The following is a 20,534-nucleotide window of genomic DNA, read 5'->3' on the forward strand; positions in this document are numbered from 1 at the left end:
CTGCACGACCTCCAACTCTCTCTCTCACACACACACACACGCTCACACTCTCAGTTTCTCCCACATTACACCGTCAAGTATTTACTGAAGGCGGCTGGTTTTTCCTCCAGCTGGTGTGAAATGAGTCGATCTGTTGGGCTTCGTGCGCTTTGCAGCAGAAAACTCAGTAAGTCAGGTTAATTTTTTTTGTGGAGAACAAGGCTGTTGTTATTTTTAATGATATTATAAAAGTGTCAAAGCAACAGGAAAATGATTCAGTTCAGAAAAATGACACTAATAGCAGACGGTGTGAGAACAGAGCAGGTGTGCCAGTTAACCTCCTTCACTGTTGCCTCATTTCATTTGAAGCTTTAATGTGAGTTTTTACATGAAGATTAATGAGTCCAAACAACAAACTCAATTAAACTGAAGAAGGCAGTTCATTTCCAAACATCTGCACAATTTTTGAAGACAGCTTGTAAAATGTGTTACTTTTTCTTTTTGTTTTTTTAGCAAAGTAGTCAAATATTTGCGTCTTTCATCTTTTCAAATATTCCCGTTTGAGTTGGATAAATTTCTTTCAGCGTTTCGTAAAGACATGACAGACTGATTAATCAAGAGGCATTTCAAGTTGTCTTCTTCACCCTGAACAGCAGCATTTGTGTGCATCCATTGTCAAAATGATCGCCTGCTTTAGTTTTTCATTCATAGCTTTTGCATCATAACACGTTATTCTAATGAAATAAATGGAAAACGAGACCAAAAGTCTATTTCTTTAACAAATCTTTAATATACACAAAGGTTTCTACAGAAAAACTTTTCCATCACCCAGAATAAAACAGTGCTATTGATTGTAGGAAGTCATTTTGATGTTTTACAGACATCATTCTACTCCTTAAAGGTGCTGTAGGCAGGATTTCGCATCTCTGCCATCTTGCTTACGGTTACCTAAGCAAGATGGCGATTTGACCCATCTAAGATGGTGATTTGAAACCCAGCACAGCCAATCCTGTCCTGTTTTCTCTGACATCACGCCCTTACGCAAGTTAAGCCCCTCCCACAAGAACGTGCGACATACGCCCCTCGACCAATCACGGTTAGAGCCTTAGGGGCTCTTCTGATTGGTCAAAGATACCTGGAGCTGTGGAGATTCCTTTTCAGCTCAGAACAGAGACAGATGGAAACGCTGCGCCCTCACGGTAGTACTACACTTCTAAAGAATTATCAATGGATACTCTAACATTTAATCCAAAGAAAACACCGAAAAATTAGCATTGACTAGCAAAATCCTGCCTACAGCACCTTTAATACCACAAAATTCAGTATTTTCTTCCGTTGTGTTTATATGTAATAGTGCAGACTTTGTTCAAAATAATAAAATGTTGATAATCTCAATTAAATTGTTAAATATAATAAATTTCTATTGTACTGCAGCAGTTAAAAGGCAGGAACAGGATAAAGTGGTTATGAGAGCCAGACGACTGGACGACCTGCTGAGGCTCTACATGTCCTAACAGCCCGTCTGATCTGTCGGCTTCATCTTGTAAAGGTCGATTCCTTCGTTGATCAGCACCTCTTTGGCGAATCGCACCGTGTCGGGAGGCAGGAAGCGCGAGCGCCCCAGAATCCAGGCGAACTCGATGTGGAACAGGCGGAGGACGTCCGTGCAGGAGTAGACCACGCTGACGCTGGTGTAGTCGGTGGTCAGAACCCAGTACGGGCTGTAGGGGGTGACTGGGAGCAACAGGAACGACGTGAGGAGCAGAGTTCCAGCAGTGATCGATATCAGTACATGTACACACACATATCACAGGAAGGTGCATGAGTGTTGACCACGAAACAACCTCGCCGTCTGTTTTTCCCCGTTATGGTATTTCTCAGCTAAGAAAAACCCGTTTGGAGATGTGGTGGATAAACATGAACGATAACGGACGGCTCTCGCTGACAGACACACTCATCGTCACCACTGTGTGCATCAGCCGGTGTGTCATCCTGAAGACATGTGGCTCTTAAACGGTTCACACAGCTTCAGCGAGGAGCTGGAGCTCTTCTGTGCATTCTGTTTATTGGAACATTATATGTATACTTACAGTATGAAAAGCCGACTCCGAGGTGAGCTGCTTCCCGGGGGTCAATAACGACTGCGGTCCCTTCGGCCGTTCGCACCTTGTCTTTACTGAGGAATGAATAAAACCCAAAGAAATGCCATTAAAAAAATCTGTCATATTCAACCAGTTAGTCACACGAACAAATACTGACATGATAGAAAAGCTCAAAGCGTTCCCAGGTCAACGTTTTATTGAGTTCATTATGCAAGAAAACACAGTTCACTCAGCTGCAATTGAAAAAGCAGACAATTCAAACTAAAAACATGTTTGAATATTAAATCCACACCCAACATGAGTCAAAGGAAACCCAGCTCAGGGGTCTTACACATTCCTGATAAATCGCACTGGTTCCACTCCACTAAAATCAAGAGGCAAATACTTTGATTTTTATCTGAAAACTTATTCTTTAAAGCATAAGAATGTAATCCCAACATAAAATCTGACATGTTTGTTAAAGACAGGAGGAGTAGCATGAACGGCTCAATCCCCTCTTTGCACCTTTACCCATCAATCCCTGCTGCCGCCTGTGTCCGAGTCCGTCGGTACTCACTAGAACTGGGAGTTCAGCACCCGGATGGTCCCGTCTCTCCTCACAGCGTAGTTTGCCTCGATGCACTTCCCTCTCTCGAAGGACGCTGGGAGCTTCTCGATCTCGTACCATCGGCCCAGGTACTGCGAACAGAGGCGAGCACAGAGGTGGTTCAGGGCGGCTCGCTGGGTGCTGAGCGCTGAGCGCGCACGATTCTTCATATAGAGAGTTACCTGCTGGAGGTTGAAGCTGGGCTGCACCTTGGGAGTGGGACAGGGGCCCCAGCGGTACGTCTGAGCGGAGACCAGGGGCAGCAGGAGGAGGAGGAGGACGGCGGCCATGATTCCTGCAGAGAAACACGTTGTCTCGGTTCGCCCTGAGATATTCTGCACATGTATAGAATTTACATGTTTCTGTTGTTCATGAGTAAACTGCTATTCATGAGTGTGCAAGTCTGTGTGTTTAAACTGCTGAAATGAAACAGTTTTCTGTAAAAGATCAATAAAGTTGATTCTATTCTGTTACTGTTGTTTTCAAGGAATTCATAAAAAAAAAAAAATTGTGACAAGGTCTGAGATGTGCTTTGAAGCAGAAATATCAGCTCTCCAAATAATCAGGAGATCTGCACTTTTCTCTAAAAGGAATTTCTGAAATAATTTGTAGTTCTTATCACAAGTCCCTCCAGGTGACAAGCAGCAATAATGTTTTTAGGCTGTGCACTTGGAACTTTTGAAAAACACATTTTGGTCAAGTTGTAATTGTGGCATTGTGTTGCTTCACGTGACTTTTTTTTGTTATTCACAACAACACTCTGGTAAAAAAACGATTTCTTGCATGATTCACTGATAAAATATCCGACTGAGTCCAACAGCCCATAATGTCTCACCCAGACAGTGTGACCGTCCATGTCTGGAGTGTGACTGTTCATTTTATCTCATCTAATTTAGACTAAATCACAACACAATGTTATTTTCAAATATGAAATATTTTGAATTTGTCTGCTTTTTGTAAAAAAGAAAATTTAAAAAGGAGACAATATGTGGAAATTTGTGATAGTTCTGTTGGTCTCTGACAATTTCTTATAAATTTCTTACAACACAATGGTTAACTGTTGTCTCCACACATCATTCCCAGACAACCCTCTGTGACATTCTTATTTACTGTGGTTTAATTTCCCTGCAGAGCGAAATCCTGCAGATTCAGCTGTATGGACTGATGTAACTCAACTATGTTTTCATGTTGTGTAACATTTAAAAGTTACAAATGAATAGAAAAACATAAATGGAAATAGAACGGCTTTGATTTTTTTTTAATAAAATTAAGATAAATAAGGAATTAGTGTATATAACAAGTTTCAACAGAGAATGATAAACGAATCATTAAACTGAATTCATCCATCATGCGATAAAGTGTTTGCCACAGCACAATAGAGAGGTTTCAGCTTACAGGTAACTGAACACAAAAGTCAGCCTTTTCTTTCTGAACAAAGAGAGCTAAGGTGCAGCATCTGAATACCTGAAATGATTTACATTCTGGGTGTTACTGTTCCGTGTGAAGGGATAAAAACATAGCAGGGAGACCAGACATGAACACGGCAGAAAACTCCTCAGTGGGCTTCAGAAACTGTCATCTCTTCTTTTTGTTTCATAGCATAACATCTCATGTTGCTCCACCAGTTCTTCTGGTTACTCATACCAGCTTAACACGCTGCAAATAACATACGTAAAAATATATAGATACATTTATCAGTTTATTTAGAAGCTTTAGGAGAGGAAATGTAAGGAAATGTAGCATTAAGTTAGAGTCAATTCTTAGATATGAAAGATATAATATTATAACAAAGCAGTATAATTAAAAATATTAAAAATAACAAACACAACAGAAAGTGGAAAATAATACAGTAATCACCTGAGCAGGTCTACCTGCGTGTGTTGTAGTTGAATTCCCTCCTGCCGTTGGTGGTCCGTCTCACCTGTGCTGCGTTCAGGCGTCAGGTGAGCCAGGTTCAGGTCTGACGCTCACAGGGAAAGTGTCTCGAGCTCCGGCGCGCTCACGTTGCGTCACTCACGTGGCACCGCGTTATTAAGTAATTGTTATCATGCGCACATTCCCGCACAGTGAGGCTGTGCGCGCGGCTGAATGAACAGCAATTTATGCTCCAACGAGCTGGTTTTTCCTCAGCTCAGTGTGAATACTCCAAACATTTAAACGAGTGATTTTAATAAGAAACTGTGATAACTTTATGACAGTTAACATTATCACACGACACAATTTATTACAAAACAAAAAAGGAGCACCTTATTTGCCATGACACATAAAACCACTCCCAAAAACTGTTGACTCAAACAATTTAATAATAAGGTGTATAAGTTACATGTTGTGAACTCATCCTTTGAGCAAAACAGATTTTAATTTTAGTACTTTGTGTTTTCATTGTAACAAATTCAACTATGCCTTATATTCCAACGCGGTTTTTTCTACTTTTTCCCTACTTTTATTGTTTGGCACATGAAGGCCTCAGAACTTTCAAAGAGTTCCACAAATCACAGTAGTGGTATTTTTCAGATTTATCAAGTGAGCTTTATCTTTCTCTCTCTCATTTTTTTTTTTTTTTTTTTTTTTTTTTTATATTTTAGACGGATGAGTTTCTGTCTTCTGACCCTTTACAAAAATGAACCTGTTTGTGCACTCTCTCTTCTTCTTACAGCTCACTCACTACTAAAGTTCCAGCTGCTAGGGAGCGCGAGTCGAAACTTTGTTTCCGGGGGACAATAATTTTTGACGGAACCAAACAATGGGCGGCAAGGCGCATCCATCACGTCATAACATTCTCAACACAGTAGCAAACACTGCTGAATTATGAAAGCACACGTTGACTTAAACAGAAAAATCGAGCAACAAGGTTTAGTTTACTTCCCACGAACTCTCCCGTAATCAAAGTCGTCCGTTACAAAATATGGTCCCCCTGAAACAAAGCCTGGTCTGTCTGTGGTCTACGACCTACGACCACTGCGCGGCTGCGTTGTGGCCTCTGGTGTCTGTGTTGTGGCATTTTTGCTGTTGCTTTGCGGCATTTACCCCTGAGAACCACTTGTAACAGCATTTAAGTTCACAATTATAGTTATTCGACAGTCAAATACAAATCGTATCACATATTTTTCAGGACAAAGCAATTTAAACTAAGGAATAAAAGGCAAGACAAACATTAATTCACCACTCACCTGCACCCACCTTTTAAGTTACCGGTTCAGGCATTTTCTCTTCATTTTCAATGTTGTTGCTGTTTTTAGAGTGTTAAAACAGCTTCTTTCCCCCCCTTAAGGTTCTCTGCACATGCGCAAATGGTGCCTCATCTAAAATAGTTAAACTTCAGTTTGTCCTTGCTGTGGTTTAAACTCAAAAATGTACAGACCACAGTACTGAGTTATATTTTTGATCTAAAGAGGGCAACAAATGATTTCTACTGTGAGAATTATAAATCCACTGAACACATATTTACTGAAAAATAAGCCATGCTCTGCACATTGGAGCAGTGGTCTGTCTGGACCTCCTATGTGGAGTTTACATGTTCCTCCTGTGTGTGTGCATTTTGTTATGAAATCATGAAGAAAAACACACCAGTCTAATAAAGATTATTTATTTCCAGTGTTTGTTGGAGGAGAGGCGGGGGTGTTGCACCCATGTTTCGCTGTACACGGGCGTAGAGATGTTCACGGTTCTGCAAACATTGTCTCATGCAAAGATACAAATCTGTAGGTGTTTTTATTTCTCCCAGTTTTTTTTCTAGGGCCCATGCATTTTACTGCACTTGGGTTAAAAAAAAAAAAAAAAAAAAAAAAAGAACACACACACACACAGTGAGTGAAGAAAAAAAAGGGAGAGTAATGAAACAAACGCTGACATAGGATTTGCCCGCTCTGAGTTTAACTAAAAACAGGATAAAATCTGGAATGCGTTGTGAGGTTATCTGCTATAAACGAGCTTTCTCGTCTCCACAACTGTCTATAAAACAGTTTTTAAAAATAAAAAGAGGCACTTTTTCTTCTCCAGATAAAAACAACTCGCACATATGTAAAAATGTACTTTTTGGACTATAACTGAACAACATTTGCAAAACAAAAACTACTTGTACCAGGCATTACATACTATAGCATCAGCATCTCATTACTGTTTTAATCAGTCTTCATTGGATAAAACTTCAATAATAAACCTTCAGTCCTTCAAGCTAATGTCTGGCTGTTGTGACTGTACTGTGAAAAAACTGAAACTTCCCACAGCACCCAGCTCAGAAAGCAGCCCTCGGTTATTTCCACATACTTCAAGTACAGACAAAAATAACATCTGTGTTCTGAAGGAGACATGAGTAACTGTGTCAGCCTGAAAACAGTAAGGGCCCGCGTCCAAACAGCACGTTTTTCTGAGCAGACCATCGAAACATGCAGCATGCAACATGTTATTTTCTCTTGAATGCTTCTCAGGATAAACTGTATCTCTGCCATTATGGAGTTTTCTGAAAGCAACCAACCACAGTAGACTGAGCAAGTCTGGTATTTCAGTCCTAATTTCATGCTGTGCATTGTCTTTACACCCCGGTTTTTGCTCCCACAGTCCAAAAACATGCATGTGAGGTTAATTGGTGACCCTAAATTGTCCCGAGGTGCGAGTGTGAGGTTGGTGAACTGGTGATCTGTCCATGTGCGCACTGCCCTTGTTATTTCTCTATTACATTGCTTATGATCAACACCAGAAAACATTTGAAAATCTAACGTGAACGGTTGTCAAAAGCACCAGTGATGCCAGTCACAAAGCTGAATGGACGCAGGCCCCAAAACATTCTTCACACGGCTTGTAGAGGAAGAACTGAACCATGATTCCTATCATAAAAAAATAATTAAAAAAAAAAAAAATCCTGCTTTCCTTCAGTAACTCTCCACGTTAACCCATTTTTAAACTTCTGTATTAGTGCTGTGTAACAATCCTCTTGTTCTATTAGTGTCACGCATCAACAGTTAAGTCACATTCTTGCATTATTAGGGTGCGATCCTGCAGGAGGAAGTTCGTGTTGTTGTTTCCACGTCTGTTCCAGTATGGCCAACAAGTCAGCGGGTTCACACACATAAACATCTCTTCAGCAACAATTCCAGTAACAATCATAGGAGCCTATACACAATATGTACAGTAGATACATAAAGTATACTTTGTAGAAAAAATATTGTGCAGTAACCTTAGTTAAAATACGCACATTCGTACATGGACACATTCATTCATGTAGTTTGTTTTTTTTTTTTCCTCGTCACGTCAGACTACTCAGCCCGTTTCACAGATACTGGTAGAACCGTGAGCGCACCACTTGTGCCCCGGAGAGTTTGTGAGGGTGAGCGTCCGCCCCGAGGGAGGCTTTGCTTTTGCCCTGCGGGCCGCTCCCGTTGGCGTTCTCCCCCGCCAGCGGCTGGGCGCTGACGGAGGCCGGCTGCAGGGGCGTCTCGGGGGCGGCGTCCTGGGCGTCGGGCTGGTCGTCCTCGGGGACGGCTTTGGGCGCCACCTCCAGGCTGGGCTCGGAGCCTCTGCAGCGCTCCCTGGCGATCCAGTCCCGGATGGAGAAGTCCTGCGAGGAGCACCGGGGCTTCAGGCGGTCCAGAGCCGACAGCTCGGCCGCCTGGTCCCCCCCGCCCTGCTCCCTCCAGTCGTTGATCACCGCCAGCTCTGCGAAGTCTCTCTGCCCGCCCATGGTGTGCCGCCGCCGGATGTTCTTCTTCTTCCCGCGGGCGTCGGGAGCCCGGCTCTTCGGGGTGAACATGTCGTCGGCGGAGGTCCGCAACCTGAACTTGAGCCGCTCGGTGATCTTGAGGTGCCAGGCGGGCTCCTGGCGGTCCGACTCGCTGCGCGACGACGAGCTGATGCTGCTGGTGGATCGGCCCTTCTTCATCACCTCCAGGACTCGGGACAGGCGGTTGGAGGCCTCCGCTCTGCCCTCGCCGCTCCCCGCCGTGCCCTCCACCGACGACTCGCTGTCCGTTTTCTGTCTCAGGGACCACCTCCGGGACAGCGTGTCGCACTCGATCATCCTGTGAGACGGGAAGAGGCGTCGCGATTCCAGTTTGGGCGTGGTGCTCCCCTCGGCCGCCCCCACGCTGCCCCTCTGCTCCGTCCTCTCCAGGCCGGGCTCCGGGCACGGCGTGGACTGGCTGCTGCCGCCTCCCGGGGCGAAGACCGGGAAGTCGCTCTCGCTGTCCGTCTCCATGGGGCGCCCCTCGCTGATGAGCTCGCTGCGCTCGTCGTCGGCCTCCTCGCCGCCCTGCAGCTCCGGGCTGAGCGCGCTGGACTCCGCTCCGGTCAGGAAGGTGATGGAGGAGGTGGTGGAGTAGTCGGAGGTGATGGAGCTGACCTCCGCGCCGGCAGAAGCCCCCGCCACGGCTCCCGGACCACCGGACGCCGCTACGTCAGCGGTCGCTCCCACGGTCCACTTTTTGGGTCTGGACCGCGGCACTGAGGCTCCTGAGCTCATGGTCCCGAGGTCTGAGGTATTTTCGTCCAGCTGGGAGGGGGGGTCCGACAGGGAGGACTTACCCTGAGGGGCAGTTTGGTAGCTGATGTTGGGGGAGCCGGATACGACGGGGGACGGCGAGGGCGAGGGGTGTCTGGGCGGAGTCTTCTCCTTCAGGAACATGGAGTTCCTCTTGGCTTTAGACGCGAGCTCCACAGCTCTCCCGTTCTCCTTCCTCTCCTCGGCCCGGACCAGCTGCTTGGTGGCGGGTTTGACGCCGGGGCTGAGACGCGCCTCGCTCTGAGGGTTCAGCTTGGGCCCGGGGATTTCCTTCTTGGGAAAAACTGCATCCAGGTCGTCATCTGAGCTGCTAGGCTGTGGCTTCTCCTTGGACTTCTTTCTTTTGCGGCTGGCTGCAGCAAAGATGGAGGAGACCAGCAGCTCTCGGCTGCACTGGTCCTTCCCTGAACCCCAGGAACCCTGCAGCCAGGAGAGGGAGACAGAGAGAGGCAGGGGAGGGGGAGGAGGACCACAATGAGTGCTGGGAAACACCAACAGAGAGCAGAAACCGGTTCAGACTCTTCAGCCCTGCCTGAAATCTGTACTCCACCTGCTCCCGTGAGGCACCACAGACCAGAGAGACGGACAGAAAGAGGAACATTAGCGGCGTCATAAACAGGGAGCACGTTATCTGTCCATGCCGGCCAGAAGCAGAAGCAGGAGAAGCGGCATCATGACCGGAGTTAAAGCTGTAGACGAGCAGCCTGCCATGATGGAAGCATCTGAAGCATCTGCTGATTCTGTATTTTCTAAATTATGATCGCTTTGCAGCCAGAAAGTAAAAACAAAATGTACAGAAGAACTTAAAATGCTCAAAGATGACATGAAGAGTCAGCAGGTTGTAGGCCAGTCTTGTTATTTATGCTTGTGGCGCAGTTCAACCCAATCACAAGCACATTCTCACGACTCGAGCCGTATCTAACCATGCAGCAGTTTAACTTTAACAGTTTTATCAAACCCCGAGATTTCTGCTTCCTCTCAAACACCAAGGATGGAAAGAGAGTATCATTCTCCAGCTCATATGGAGGAGGTTTAAGCTGGAAATTCAAACTCATCTTTCTATTTCAGGCTGGAAAATGTTCGGAATCAAATAAATTCTCAGGATATTATTTGAGAAATATGTTCTTAGATACCTTAAAGCGATACTTCAACATTTTAGCAAATTGGCCCATTTAGCGCAATTCCTTAGTCAGAGGTGAGTCGGGGAAGGTTTTCGGGACAGACACAATGAAAGTGAATGGTATTTTTGTTCCCCCTCGTCAAACTCATCCAATACAAAATCCAACAACCCCAAAACACTTTGGTGGACACGTTATAATCCACAAATTCACTACGCTGTGGAACACCAACAAATAATATTGTAGCGTTACGACACTGAAGCAAATACTAGGAACTACTTTTTCTTTTGAAATCACTACGCCCAGACGCCATGTTTAGTAAGTAGTTCCGTCTTAGCAATCTTCGCATAAACAACTCAATCTGGTAATTTTGCATTAATATTTCACAGCGTAGTGAATGTGTGGATTATAACGTGTCCACCAAAAGTGTTTTGGGGTTGTTGGATTTTGTATTTGATGAGTTTGACTAGGGAGAACAAAAATACCATCCACTTCCATTGTGTCCGCCCCGAAAACCTTCCCCGCCTCACCTCTGAATAAACAACAGCTCGCCCACACAAAAAAAGTAAGTATGCTGTTCGAAATGACTAAGGAATTGTGCTAAATGGGCCAATTTGCCAAAATGTTGAAGTATCCCTTTAAATAAAAGCCTTTCTGTGCTTTCAGATCTTCCCTGAAAGTTCTCATTTATCTATCTGTGTGCAATACGTAGTCTTTTATCCCTTCAGTGCCGATATCTTGAACCGTATATAGAAAAGAACTAATTTGATTTCAGGGCCTCACAGTGCTCTAACGGACCTCCAGGAGGCTGAATGAGTCGTCAAACCTCAGATCGCACAAGGTTTGATCCTGGCCGAGGATGGATAAAGTTAATGGGTCTAAGGAGCATGCCCGGTGACTGTATGTTTGTGAGTCTGCTTTGGACGGAGTGACGATTATCACTTTGCATGGATTCTTATAGATCAGCATTAAAATGTTTAGCAGATGCAGTGTGGAACAGTGAATATTATGAAATTAGATTTAGCCAGAACTGGTGTACGGGTTAAGATCCTTCAGTAAAAAGTGAGAATACTTTTAAAGATATTACCCATATGTTGTCTTTAAATCATGTTGACTTTTGGAGGATTCATAGTTCCACCTTTAAAAGACGTCCTAATGAGGAACCTGGAGCTGTTAGAGTCTTTTATCAGTGCTGAAACAGATTCAGCTCACTTCTATTGTTTGGGATGGAGGCAGAAAAAAAAAGAATACTTGAAAAGCTGAACTCAGCTCACCAAACGTTAGATACCCAACGACCGTTCAGTCGAGGTTTCTTCCTGTCATCCTACACTATCAGAGTCCTGAGGCACTGGACACACACACTCACCTTTGATTTAGCCGAGTCACTAGTGGGTGAATCTGTGGGCGAAAAGAGAAAAGAGAGACATCAGACACTGTTTCACGAGGCGGTGCAGGAGGAGGCGCAGTGGGGGGGGTGAATCGTAGAGAGGGGGGAAACAGGAGCAGAGACAACCATGTTGATGAGAAGAAGCATGAGGACGAGACTGATGACAGGTGAGCAGCGAAGACACACGAGCAAGACGACAAGCCATGCCACACACGGGGACGGATGAGCTCTACGTTACACTCGGGTCCACGTCCGCGAGGCGGGGGGGGGGGCGTTCTCTCCTCGGGTCCGAGCGGAGAGCGGGGCGACCTCGATCCGAGCTCCTGTTAGTGACTCTGAGTGCAAGACGTGGAACAGCAGCGGGGCGGACGATGTGCCATGCAACACCGGGATGGTGACTGGTTTGTGTTCGCTCAGATATTAAGAGATCCTCTTAACGACTCCCAAAACCCTGAGCCTGAGTTCATCAAGGCCTTCATGAAATCTGCATGTTCAACCCAAATGCGTCAGAAGCTAAGTGAATGATGTTGTTCAGGCGGTAACTCAGTGACACTTCGAACTAAATGAGGCTGTTATGATGAATTAGTGAGTGGATTACATGCGTCTGCACGTTCTCACAGAGAAGCCTGAAATATATCAGTTTATATCAGTCTCACTGTTCAAATAAAGACCACTGATAGTCTCTAAAACTTAAGGCAGGAACTTTACGTTTGCTTTAACCAACTCTGCCTCACCTCTCTGGATTCAGAAAATAAACTTTTAGTAAATATCTGACAGATTTGACAAGACTTTTGTGGTTTCGTACAGAGATGTGAGGTGATATGACAACAGCGACACGGTGGTGACAGAGACGGCTATGGAAGAAACCAAAGAAAGGAAATTAAAAAAAAAAACAGGAGTGACGGGGGGGTCACAGAGGGGCTAGCTATATGGAACGAGAGGACACTAATGAGAGAGAGAGAGAGAGAGTGTCAGCAGAGGAAACCTATAATCAGTCCTCACCTGCTCTGCAGTCACTTCGACTCCTTTAACCCTGACTAAAACTTGTGTTTGTGTGACATAGCCGAGCCCCCCTATACACCCCTCACGATACACATGATGGCACGATATGCAAGTGCACACTGACTGGCGACGTGGGAACCATACCATGCTATCTCTCCCGTTGGCGAGCTTGCAGACAGTGAGGAGAGACAGCGGAGAGCCGTTCAGACAGTAGCACCGGCCTGCGACAGGTACACTCTGATAGAAAACCCACAGCGCCGGAGACCGTACAGTACCGTGTAGCCGCTGCCGTCGCCCCTTTTTCCCCGTCGCGAGATTCTCTGCTCAACGCAACTCGTCCTATTTCTTTCTCTTTGGCACTTAAAAGAACTGCGGGTTCCGGCAGACTAGGCAGCTACACTGCGGGCAACAGTCCTCCTTCTTCCTACAGTTCCAGCTGTCCATCACGGACATTATAGAGTCCATCAGTGACATCAGGGTGTGATAGACTCCTCCCACTTGGCCTGTGTCAAGATCAGTATGTGTGAATGCTGGAAAAGCCTTTAGGACACCCGACAGAGCCTCACTAGAGACAGAGGAATCAGAGGTCGCCTTTCACTGTAAAAACATCTCTCACCGATGTGGGAAAGAACATGCCGTATTAGTGCAACAGTAGGCGGGGTAAAGGGGGGAGGAAGAAGCTTGGTAGGGGGGCAAGAGGGGAAAACAAAGCATCAGTTAACGGTTTAAAAGGTTGGCTAAGAGGGCGCACACTTCAAAAAGCAAATGAGGAAAGCGAGACCATTTGTTGCATCTTTTTTAAGGACGCAAACAAACTGTCCTGTGAAACCCAGACAGGTTAGCCACAGACATCTCCATCTGATGGCAACAGGCAAAGAAGCGAATAGGGAGAGGGGGGGTGGGCGGAGCTTAGCCTGAGGGGGGAAGCGGCGTTACCATCAACATTTTGTCCTACTCGCTTCAGACGGCGGCAGCGGGGCGCAGAAAGGTGGCGCCGCCGCGGAGGGGGCCCGCCGGGGGCAGCGTGTTACCTGATACTTCGCCCTGCGACGTGCCCGTCCGGCCGATGTTGGTCAGCAGGTGGTCGATGTTGGGGACGGGCTGGGACTCCACGGCGCTCTCCTCATGGGACACGGTCTGCGAGGAAGGCGGGGAAGAGTCAGGTGGAGTTCAACCGAAACTGCGGTTTGGCGCTTTAAAGGGCTCGTCCTGAAAAACTGTGAACGTTCCTGAGACACGCATGAAGCAGCTAATTCAAACCAGAGCACAGCGACAGATGCGCTGCTGCAGGCCCTGTTAAAAAAACTGTAATCAAATTCACGTGCAGTCAAAGAAAATCTGACCATGCTGAACGTAGAACACAGTGGCATCAATAATTCACCAAATATTGGAGCTTTTTGGTTTTATTCAACTTGATTTATTTTCCACAGATTCCAAAGGTTAAACTGCTCTGCTGGAGTCCTGTTTCGGTTTCTTTCTCCTTCAACTGGCAGTCTGTACTTTGTCCACCTTTTGGAAAACCTCAAACCAATAAACATTTTTATGGAACTGCTTCCATCTGGTTCAGTGTTGCTTCGTGCGTCTCCGGCAGAGCTGGGTCATAACGTGGTGTCCTACTGACCTCCTTCAGCACAGCGCACGATGTACGCCTTTATTCTGCATTCTACTTATCAGATTCTGCACTTTTTTTCTGTTTTTCATCTAAGAATGAAATTGTCAACACACTTTGATGAAATGCCTCTTTAGGAAGAATAAAATACTCTGAAGTGACAGAAGCGCATGATGTTACATTAAAGCAGTTTGTACCCACCACTGGCTCTCCATTTCCATCATCAGTGAAAAACCAGTCATACTGGAAAGAAAAACAAACCGTTAGAGGCACAGATTTTCAGTTTCCGCTCGTTGAATGAAGGCTACCGTGCGCTCGGCTCCTTACGTTCTGAATGAGGGTCTCCACTATCTTGTACTGGTCTGGCATGTGTGTCACCATGTGGGTCATGTTGTCCTCGGTGGTGCGCACCAGGGTGGGCCCGAACACGATGGCCAGGTTCCTGGGCTCCATCTGAGTGAAGAGGCCGAGTTCTTAATGCGCGTCCTCAACGGTCGACTGGGAATAAAACGCTGAGTAACAAGGTGGAGGGGAATACCTTATTTTTCTCAGAGTTTTCAGCCACAGTTTTGAGATGAGCTGAAAGAAACTTGAGGGTTTCATAGTGGTGATCCGGCAGCTCGTGAAGCTGGAATGAAATATCAGGTGAATAAGAGATCACTTTGTCCTTTGTATTGGAGATTAAACTTGAAACAAAAATTGAGAAATAAACTTAAAAATCAATGAATCAATAATAACAGATTGCATAAAAGTGTTTTTACTCACCAGTCTCTTGAGAACCTTGAGCCTCTCCACCGGGTCCTCGATTCTGTTGGCCTCGATGAAGTCTGTGTACCGATCTGAAGAACAAAAACAAGGTCAGCTGCAGACTTGTTCAGCTTGCAGTTCTTCCTTCGAGCCACTAGGTGGGGTGGACGTACCATTGGTGAACAGGGGCTCTGGAAGCTTGCGAAAAAATGACTTGAGCAAACTGCTGATGACATTCAGGTCCCTCCATTTCTGCAAGAGAAGAGTAATACTTTGATGAAGTGCATGTAATATTTCCTCTGTGGGTCCTGAAGGACTAATGTAGGTAGTTTAAAATGCTGATTTGAGTGTGGCGCACAGCACAGAGAGGATATCACTTTGCACTGAGAGAGCTGCCAAGCAGAGCTTAATTAAAGCAGCAGCGGATCGATAGGGGGGGCACTCACATCGTCCTGGATATCGATATCGTTCATGCCCTTGTTATTGAGCTCCTCCTGCATGTTGGAGATGGCAGCGTTGTTCCCGGGGACTCTGTAGATGCCCGTGTACTCCAAGCCCCTCTCCTCCACCAGCTTGCAGCAGACCTCCACGATCAGAGGCACGAACTGCGGCACACGGGAGGGAGGGCGTTTCAGAAAGGGACGCTCCGGAGGCGTGAAGTCATCTCTCAGGTGTGGTGCTCACCTTGTTGGTCTGTGCGGGAGGACAGTCGTCCAGCCGCACTCCGAACGTGACTCCGGGAGACGGTTTCTTCTCGAAGGGTTTCCTCATCAGGCCCGGGATGCCTTTCCTCCACGTCCCTTTGTCCTTGGGAGGACTGGTGTCATCTGCACACACAGGGTCAAATACAGAGCACGGTAAGCACGATCCTTCAGTGTGACGAAAAAAAGAAACAGAAGAAGATTAACTCTGTGAAAAATTGTTTGAAACAATATAAAATGATGTGAAAATATGGTGACGTAATCAGACAGGAGAAACTCCTCAGCGGCTCCATACAATCTGAACACTAAAACATTCAGTGAAGCTACTATCAAGCCACATTTCAACGCTTTGTCACTTTCTGAATAGACCTTGTGGTTGCACAGTTCTAATTCTTTAAATTTTCACTTTTCGAGCAGATAAGCAGGGTCAGTTTTCACGTTTAAGGTCGACGTCTTTCTGAAAACCTGGAGAAGAGGGTCAAGTAACCACATCGCTTCAGTTTTTAAGATTTTATTTTATCGATAGGACTAGATAGATAAGATGAATGAAGCTTCTGGGTATCATAGTGTGAGAGAACAATGAAAAAGCTGGATGCATCTTGAGACAAATGCGGCAGCAACAGTCCATCAAGACAGCGGTAAAAGTCTCCCATGGTCTCACCTTTGTGCATGTTCTTCCTCTCCGGCTCGGGTTTGGGTGAGTGCGGACTGGTTGCTTTGGGCTCCCCTTTGCCTCCCAGCAGCGTCTGCCTGATGCTCAGCGACTGGCGTGACGTTCTGGGCGACGGCTCCGTCTTGCTGCCTGTCGGGCTGCAGGAAGCAGTGAAGACAGTAGAGTTGAGAGTTCTCTGGTCACGTCTACCTGCTGCCGTGCAAACGTTCCCTCCTCGCCCCGCCCCGCCCCCCCCTCCCCGGTCGCAGCCTTACCTCATCAAGGTGTTGTACTCCTTGATCTTCCTGCTGATGAGATCATGGCTGGTGAAGACTGCGTTCTAAAAAAAGGAAGGAGGGGAAGAAAAGAGGAGGACAAAACCGGACATGAGACACAATAGACGGTGTTCGGGGCGCCGGGTGCAGCGGCGCCCTTCACCCCGCCTTGCAGGTCAAAACGGATCTTTATGCAACCTGCAGCTATCAGGTGACGCAGGTAAGACCGTTGGAATGCGTCAGTGTGGACAGGACGGTCTGAGCCACAAAGGAGGGGAAAGACTGACTCCAGTTTCAGAAAAGGAGGCGCCCAGAGTGTCAGGACATATGAAGACATGTCCTATTTTTAGCCGGTCAATCTACAGCAATCTAAAAACAAACCCTGGAATCAAACGTGGTGCTGAAGTTGCTTCATATATCCAGAAACAAACGTAAAGAAAGGGCTGCCAGAGCGTAGGTACCTCCTCGTCCAGGTTGCTGCTCTCCTGGATGACCCTGATCCAGGCCAGCATGTCCTCGCGGTCCTCGGCCTGGAACAGGTACTCGCAGTTGGACGTGGTCAGCCTCAGCACGTTCTTGCGCTTGGTGTCGCTGTAGGAGATGTCGATGAGGCAGGCCTTGATGCTGATCTGGACGGGCTCGTCCGCCGTCTGGCCGTTGGCGTGAGCCAGCCCTTCCTTCTTGTCCTTGTACAGGCAGAGGTAGTGGCCCCGCAGCACGGCGTACATCTGCTTCCACGGCCGCATGCCGCCGCCGACGCGCTGCAGGAGGAGGGCGGACGCGTTTAAACGCAGAAAAACGGAGGGAATCAAAAGCAAAACCTTCCATTCAGTGGTGCTGAAAATGCTCCTATTGTCACAGTAATGGCACTAAATCCCCGCCTGTAGGACAGCGTGAGACCAGGCACAAAGAGGGTCAAAGGCACTGCTGAAAACAAGGCCAGAGCTGCTCGTGTTTACAAACCACGCCGCAGTGGAGCAGGTCATGCACTGCTTTGTGTGTCAGTGTGTGAGTTACGTGAAGCAGAGGGGGAGCACACCTTTCCCTTGTCTGTGTGAAGCTGCTTAAAGTGCAGCAAACCCTCCTTGGTGGCGTCGCAGAAGACGTCCGATGACGAATCCCTCCTGGAGCCCGAGTCTTCCGACGACCTGTCCGTGGCCTGAAAGCAAGGCAGCCACAGACATTTACAGCATTCAAATGTCCAGGATACAAATAGACGCACGCAGATAACGGAGTATGGATTGCTTTTGGATAAATTACTCATAGAAGGAAGTCTGGAGTTCTGTTTTTCCATATTTCAGTGAAAGAAGCGTCACATTCTGCATGTTTACCTTCAGGGCAGATAAACTTCCAGGTGTGAACGGCTGATAAAACTCTAGAACAGAGGATGTGCTCACTTACCTTCCTCAGACTTTTCAGACCAGGTATCAGAGACTTCCTGAAGGGAAGAGACAGCAGTGTGATCACTCTGGTCCGACTGCAGTTACTGAACATCAGGCAGGAGTAACGGAGTCGTGACAGGACGGCTGCTTGAATCCGGCTTACCCTCTGCTTTCCTCCCGGTAGTTGTCGAGGCCTTCATCGTACGACTTGGACCGCTCGGTTTTCGTACCAGAATCTGACTCAATAATTGTGAGACGGAGAGAATCTAATAAGAGAGGGTCACATCATTTATTTGGAAGCGTCCACGAGCTGTGGGGGGCAGCAGCCGATGGATGATTCGACGATATTTGAGAAGAAACGGAACGAGAACACAAACCTTGGTCGTGGGACAGCTGTCGCCGAATGAGGGGGGAGGGGGAGGTGGGGCTGGGCGGGATGGTGGTGATGAGCGGCGTGCCGGAGATCACGGAGCAGGCGGGAATGTGTGCGCTGTCCAGGTCCAGGCTGGGGCTGGACGGTTCGTCTGAGGACGGGAACGGGGAGGCTTGGTTAGTCAAACCTCGGCGGCGAGCCGCTGGAACACGGGTCGAGTTTTACGGCTTGTCGCAAACCGAAAACGTGAGCAACACGGGCGCAAAGTGATCAGGACCGGATTAAAGCGTGTTTGGGAGCTGTCATTAAGTCGACTACCAACTTTATCTGATCTCTCACTAGAGGGGGAAAAACGAAATATAAAATCAACACCTGATTTTAAAAAGGTTGAATTCATGCCTGCTCTCGCTACCAGAACAGGTATATCAGCGCATGAACATCAGTAAAAAGAAGCGATAAGCATGAAGGAAGCGAAGGTAGAGTGACGTAGACGCAGACAGTAGACACCGTTACGTGTTCCAGCAGTGATAAGCTGCTCCACACCTTCAGCTTGTAACAGGGATGCAGTGTGCTTTAATATTGCTTAAGACCGCGTTGCACAGTCTGATTGGCACCATCAGGCACAGGGCACACCCTCTAAACAAATCAGGAGCGGAAAACGATCGCAGGAACGAATGTTATGAAGCAGGTGAGAGCAAACGTGTCTGGGACGGCACCTCTCCACATCTGAAATGAACTGAATGTTCTCTCATAAAACGTCACAGTCAAATGAAAATCTGAAAAAGTCCAAGAAACGCTGGATTCCTCGAGATGCCGAAGCACTGATGCAGACGTTCCACTTTCAATGGCACACTTTAATATGAACCATCTGAGGCGCTTGTTAGTGGAGCACAGATTACTGCTGCTAAATCTCTCTTTCCTCCACAGCCTCAAAGACATCTCCCAGGACACAGCGGACCTCATTTCTGCCCGGGCAGCCAGATGCCGATTCCGCCTAATCACTTGTTTATTCGCCTCCGACGGGCTTTCTGGGAAGACGAGGGCAGCCAAGCGATCTTTGACACGTTCCATTACAATCCGTTGTCAAGGGGTTGCTGGTTTTTTGGCACCAAGACTGATTTGACTTTGAAGAAAAGAAGCAGAACAATGCAGACCTGTGAAAGTGCAGAGAAAATATGGATTTGTTTTTTGTTGTTTGTTTTTTGTGTTCAGAGGATCAGTTTAATGTTTGTGTTAATGCAAATAAAAGCTTCATCTTGACAACTGTGTAACATGCATAACATCTAATGTTCCCAATGAAGTTTTAAAAAAATTCAACTGGAAAGCTAACCGATACAAGGTGAAAGCGGCTGCATCCGGGTCTGATCTGAACTTGACTTTTGCATGTTCATGCATGTATGGGTTTTCTCCAGTTTTCCCCCTCAGTGCAGAAACATCCATCTGAACGGAAGAACGACGGATGGGTGCTGTTTGGACTGAACCAGGTGAGCTGGTTTCCCATTTCTACATCTAATCTACTAATGAGTGAGAGCTGAGCAGCGTCTGCGTCCGTCCGCCCTCACCGGGTGCAGTGAGAGTAAACCACGTGTCTTCTACTGCAAACTCACTTTACATGAGGACAGAATGAAGCTTCATTTTTAAAAGCCATAACATGTAAATGCAGAGTTCAGCTCCACATGGCTGGAGGGCGGAAAAAACAACAGAAACATGAGGGGACGTGACAGTTTGCATGTATTTTAGCAGCTCTGCTCGCAGCAACCAAATGTTCGGCAGCCGGCTAATGCACGGCAGTTGCTGAACGTATTGTTTGGAAGCGTACGATGAAATCTAATTGAAGCAGATTGCTGCAGGAATGCTCTCATTTCTCCGTTATGTCACAGTCCATTAGGACGACGTCCTCAGGTTTCTGTCGGTGCTCAACCCCGGGGGAAATACGAGACATTTCAGAGTGTGTGTGTGTGTGTGTGTGTGTGTGTGTGTGTGTGTGTGTGTGTGTGTGTGTTTCCCTGTGCTGTATGTCACTGTGCCGCCCTACTCAGATGCCAAAAGGGCGTCTTGAATACGTCATGGTTGCCTGCAGTCCAGTGTCCTGTTGTCATATAATCCTGACACAATGTCAAACCCAGAG

At 46.9% G+C, this 20,534-nt stretch overlaps 3 protein-coding genes across 9 annotated transcripts in view; 1 reads left to right on the plus strand and 2 right to left on the minus strand.

The window, feature by feature from the left end:
* Positions 1-20,534, plus strand: part of LOC115394103 (zinc finger protein 45-like) — a 1,173,573-nt gene that overhangs the window by 838,029 nt on the left and 315,010 nt on the right. The gene's annotated exons all lie outside the window — the stretch shown is intronic.
* apodb (apolipoprotein Db) lies at positions 1,163-4,671 on the minus strand. Of its 2 annotated transcripts, none has more exons than XM_030099389.1 (5): positions 4,539-4,671; positions 2,850-2,962; positions 2,638-2,759; positions 2,070-2,155; positions 1,163-1,713 (listed from the first exon to the last, which is right to left on the minus strand). In XM_030099389.1, the coding sequence occupies exons 2-5, from the start codon at positions 2,955-2,957 to the stop codon at positions 1,490-1,492; spliced, it is 540 nt and encodes a 179-aa protein (XP_029955249.1). In that variant the 5' UTR covers positions 2,958-2,962; positions 4,539-4,671; the 3' UTR covers positions 1,163-1,489. The 2 variants fall into 2 exon arrangements, with proteins under 2 accessions (XP_029955249.1, XP_029955248.1); XM_030099388.1 differs by having other exon boundaries at positions 4,525-4,671.
* arhgap21a (Rho GTPase activating protein 21a) overlaps positions 7,876-20,534 on the minus strand; it is a 76,828-nt gene continuing 64,169 nt past the window's right edge. For 5 of the 6 annotated variants that reach the window (XM_030099272.1, XM_030099270.1, XM_030099269.1 and 2 more), the window contains 17 exons: positions 18,411-18,557; positions 18,197-18,299; positions 18,053-18,089; positions 17,691-17,810; positions 17,113-17,412; positions 16,652-16,716; positions 16,386-16,534; positions 15,708-15,850; positions 15,470-15,628; positions 15,197-15,275; positions 15,042-15,115; positions 14,815-14,904; positions 14,604-14,729; positions 14,478-14,519; positions 13,699-13,804; positions 11,645-11,676; positions 7,876-9,580 (listed from right to left, as the gene is read on the minus strand). In XM_030099272.1, the coding sequence (XP_029955132.1) occupies positions 7,934-9,580; positions 11,645-11,676; positions 13,699-13,804; positions 14,478-14,519; positions 14,604-14,729; positions 14,815-14,904; positions 15,042-15,115; positions 15,197-15,275; positions 15,470-15,628; positions 15,708-15,850; positions 16,386-16,534; positions 16,652-16,716; positions 17,113-17,412; positions 17,691-17,810; positions 18,053-18,089; positions 18,197-18,299; positions 18,411-18,557 (3,419 nt within the window). In that variant the 3' untranslated portion in view covers positions 7,876-7,933. The remainder of the gene's footprint in view (positions 9,581-11,644; positions 11,677-13,698; positions 13,805-14,477; positions 14,520-14,603; positions 14,730-14,814; positions 14,905-15,041; positions 15,116-15,196; positions 15,276-15,469; positions 15,629-15,707; positions 15,851-16,385; positions 16,535-16,651; positions 16,717-17,112; positions 17,413-17,690; positions 17,811-18,052; positions 18,090-18,196; positions 18,300-18,410; positions 18,558-20,534) is intronic. The other variant, XM_030099271.1, reaches the window with a different exon arrangement.

This window comes from Salarias fasciatus, chromosome 9 (genome assembly GCF_902148845.1).
Source record: "Salarias fasciatus chromosome 9, fSalaFa1.1, whole genome shotgun sequence".
Lineage (NCBI taxonomy): Eukaryota > Metazoa > Chordata > Actinopteri > Blenniiformes > Blenniidae > Salarias > Salarias fasciatus.

Excerpts from the sequence above, each read along its gene's own strand:
- apodb (XM_030099389.1), bottom strand. The coding sequence starts at position 2,957 with ATGGCCGCCGTCCTCCTCCTCCTCCTGCTGCCCCTGGTCTCCGCTCAG. Across the intron at positions 2,156-2,637 it reads GTGCTGAACTCCCAGTTCTA|TAAAGACAAGGTGCGAACGG; the intron begins GTGAGTACCGAC and ends TTCATTCCTCAG. Across the intron at positions 1,714-2,069 it reads CGGAGTCGGCTTTTCATACT|TCACCCCCTACAGCCCGTAC; the intron begins GTAAGTATACAT and ends TGTTGCTCCCAG.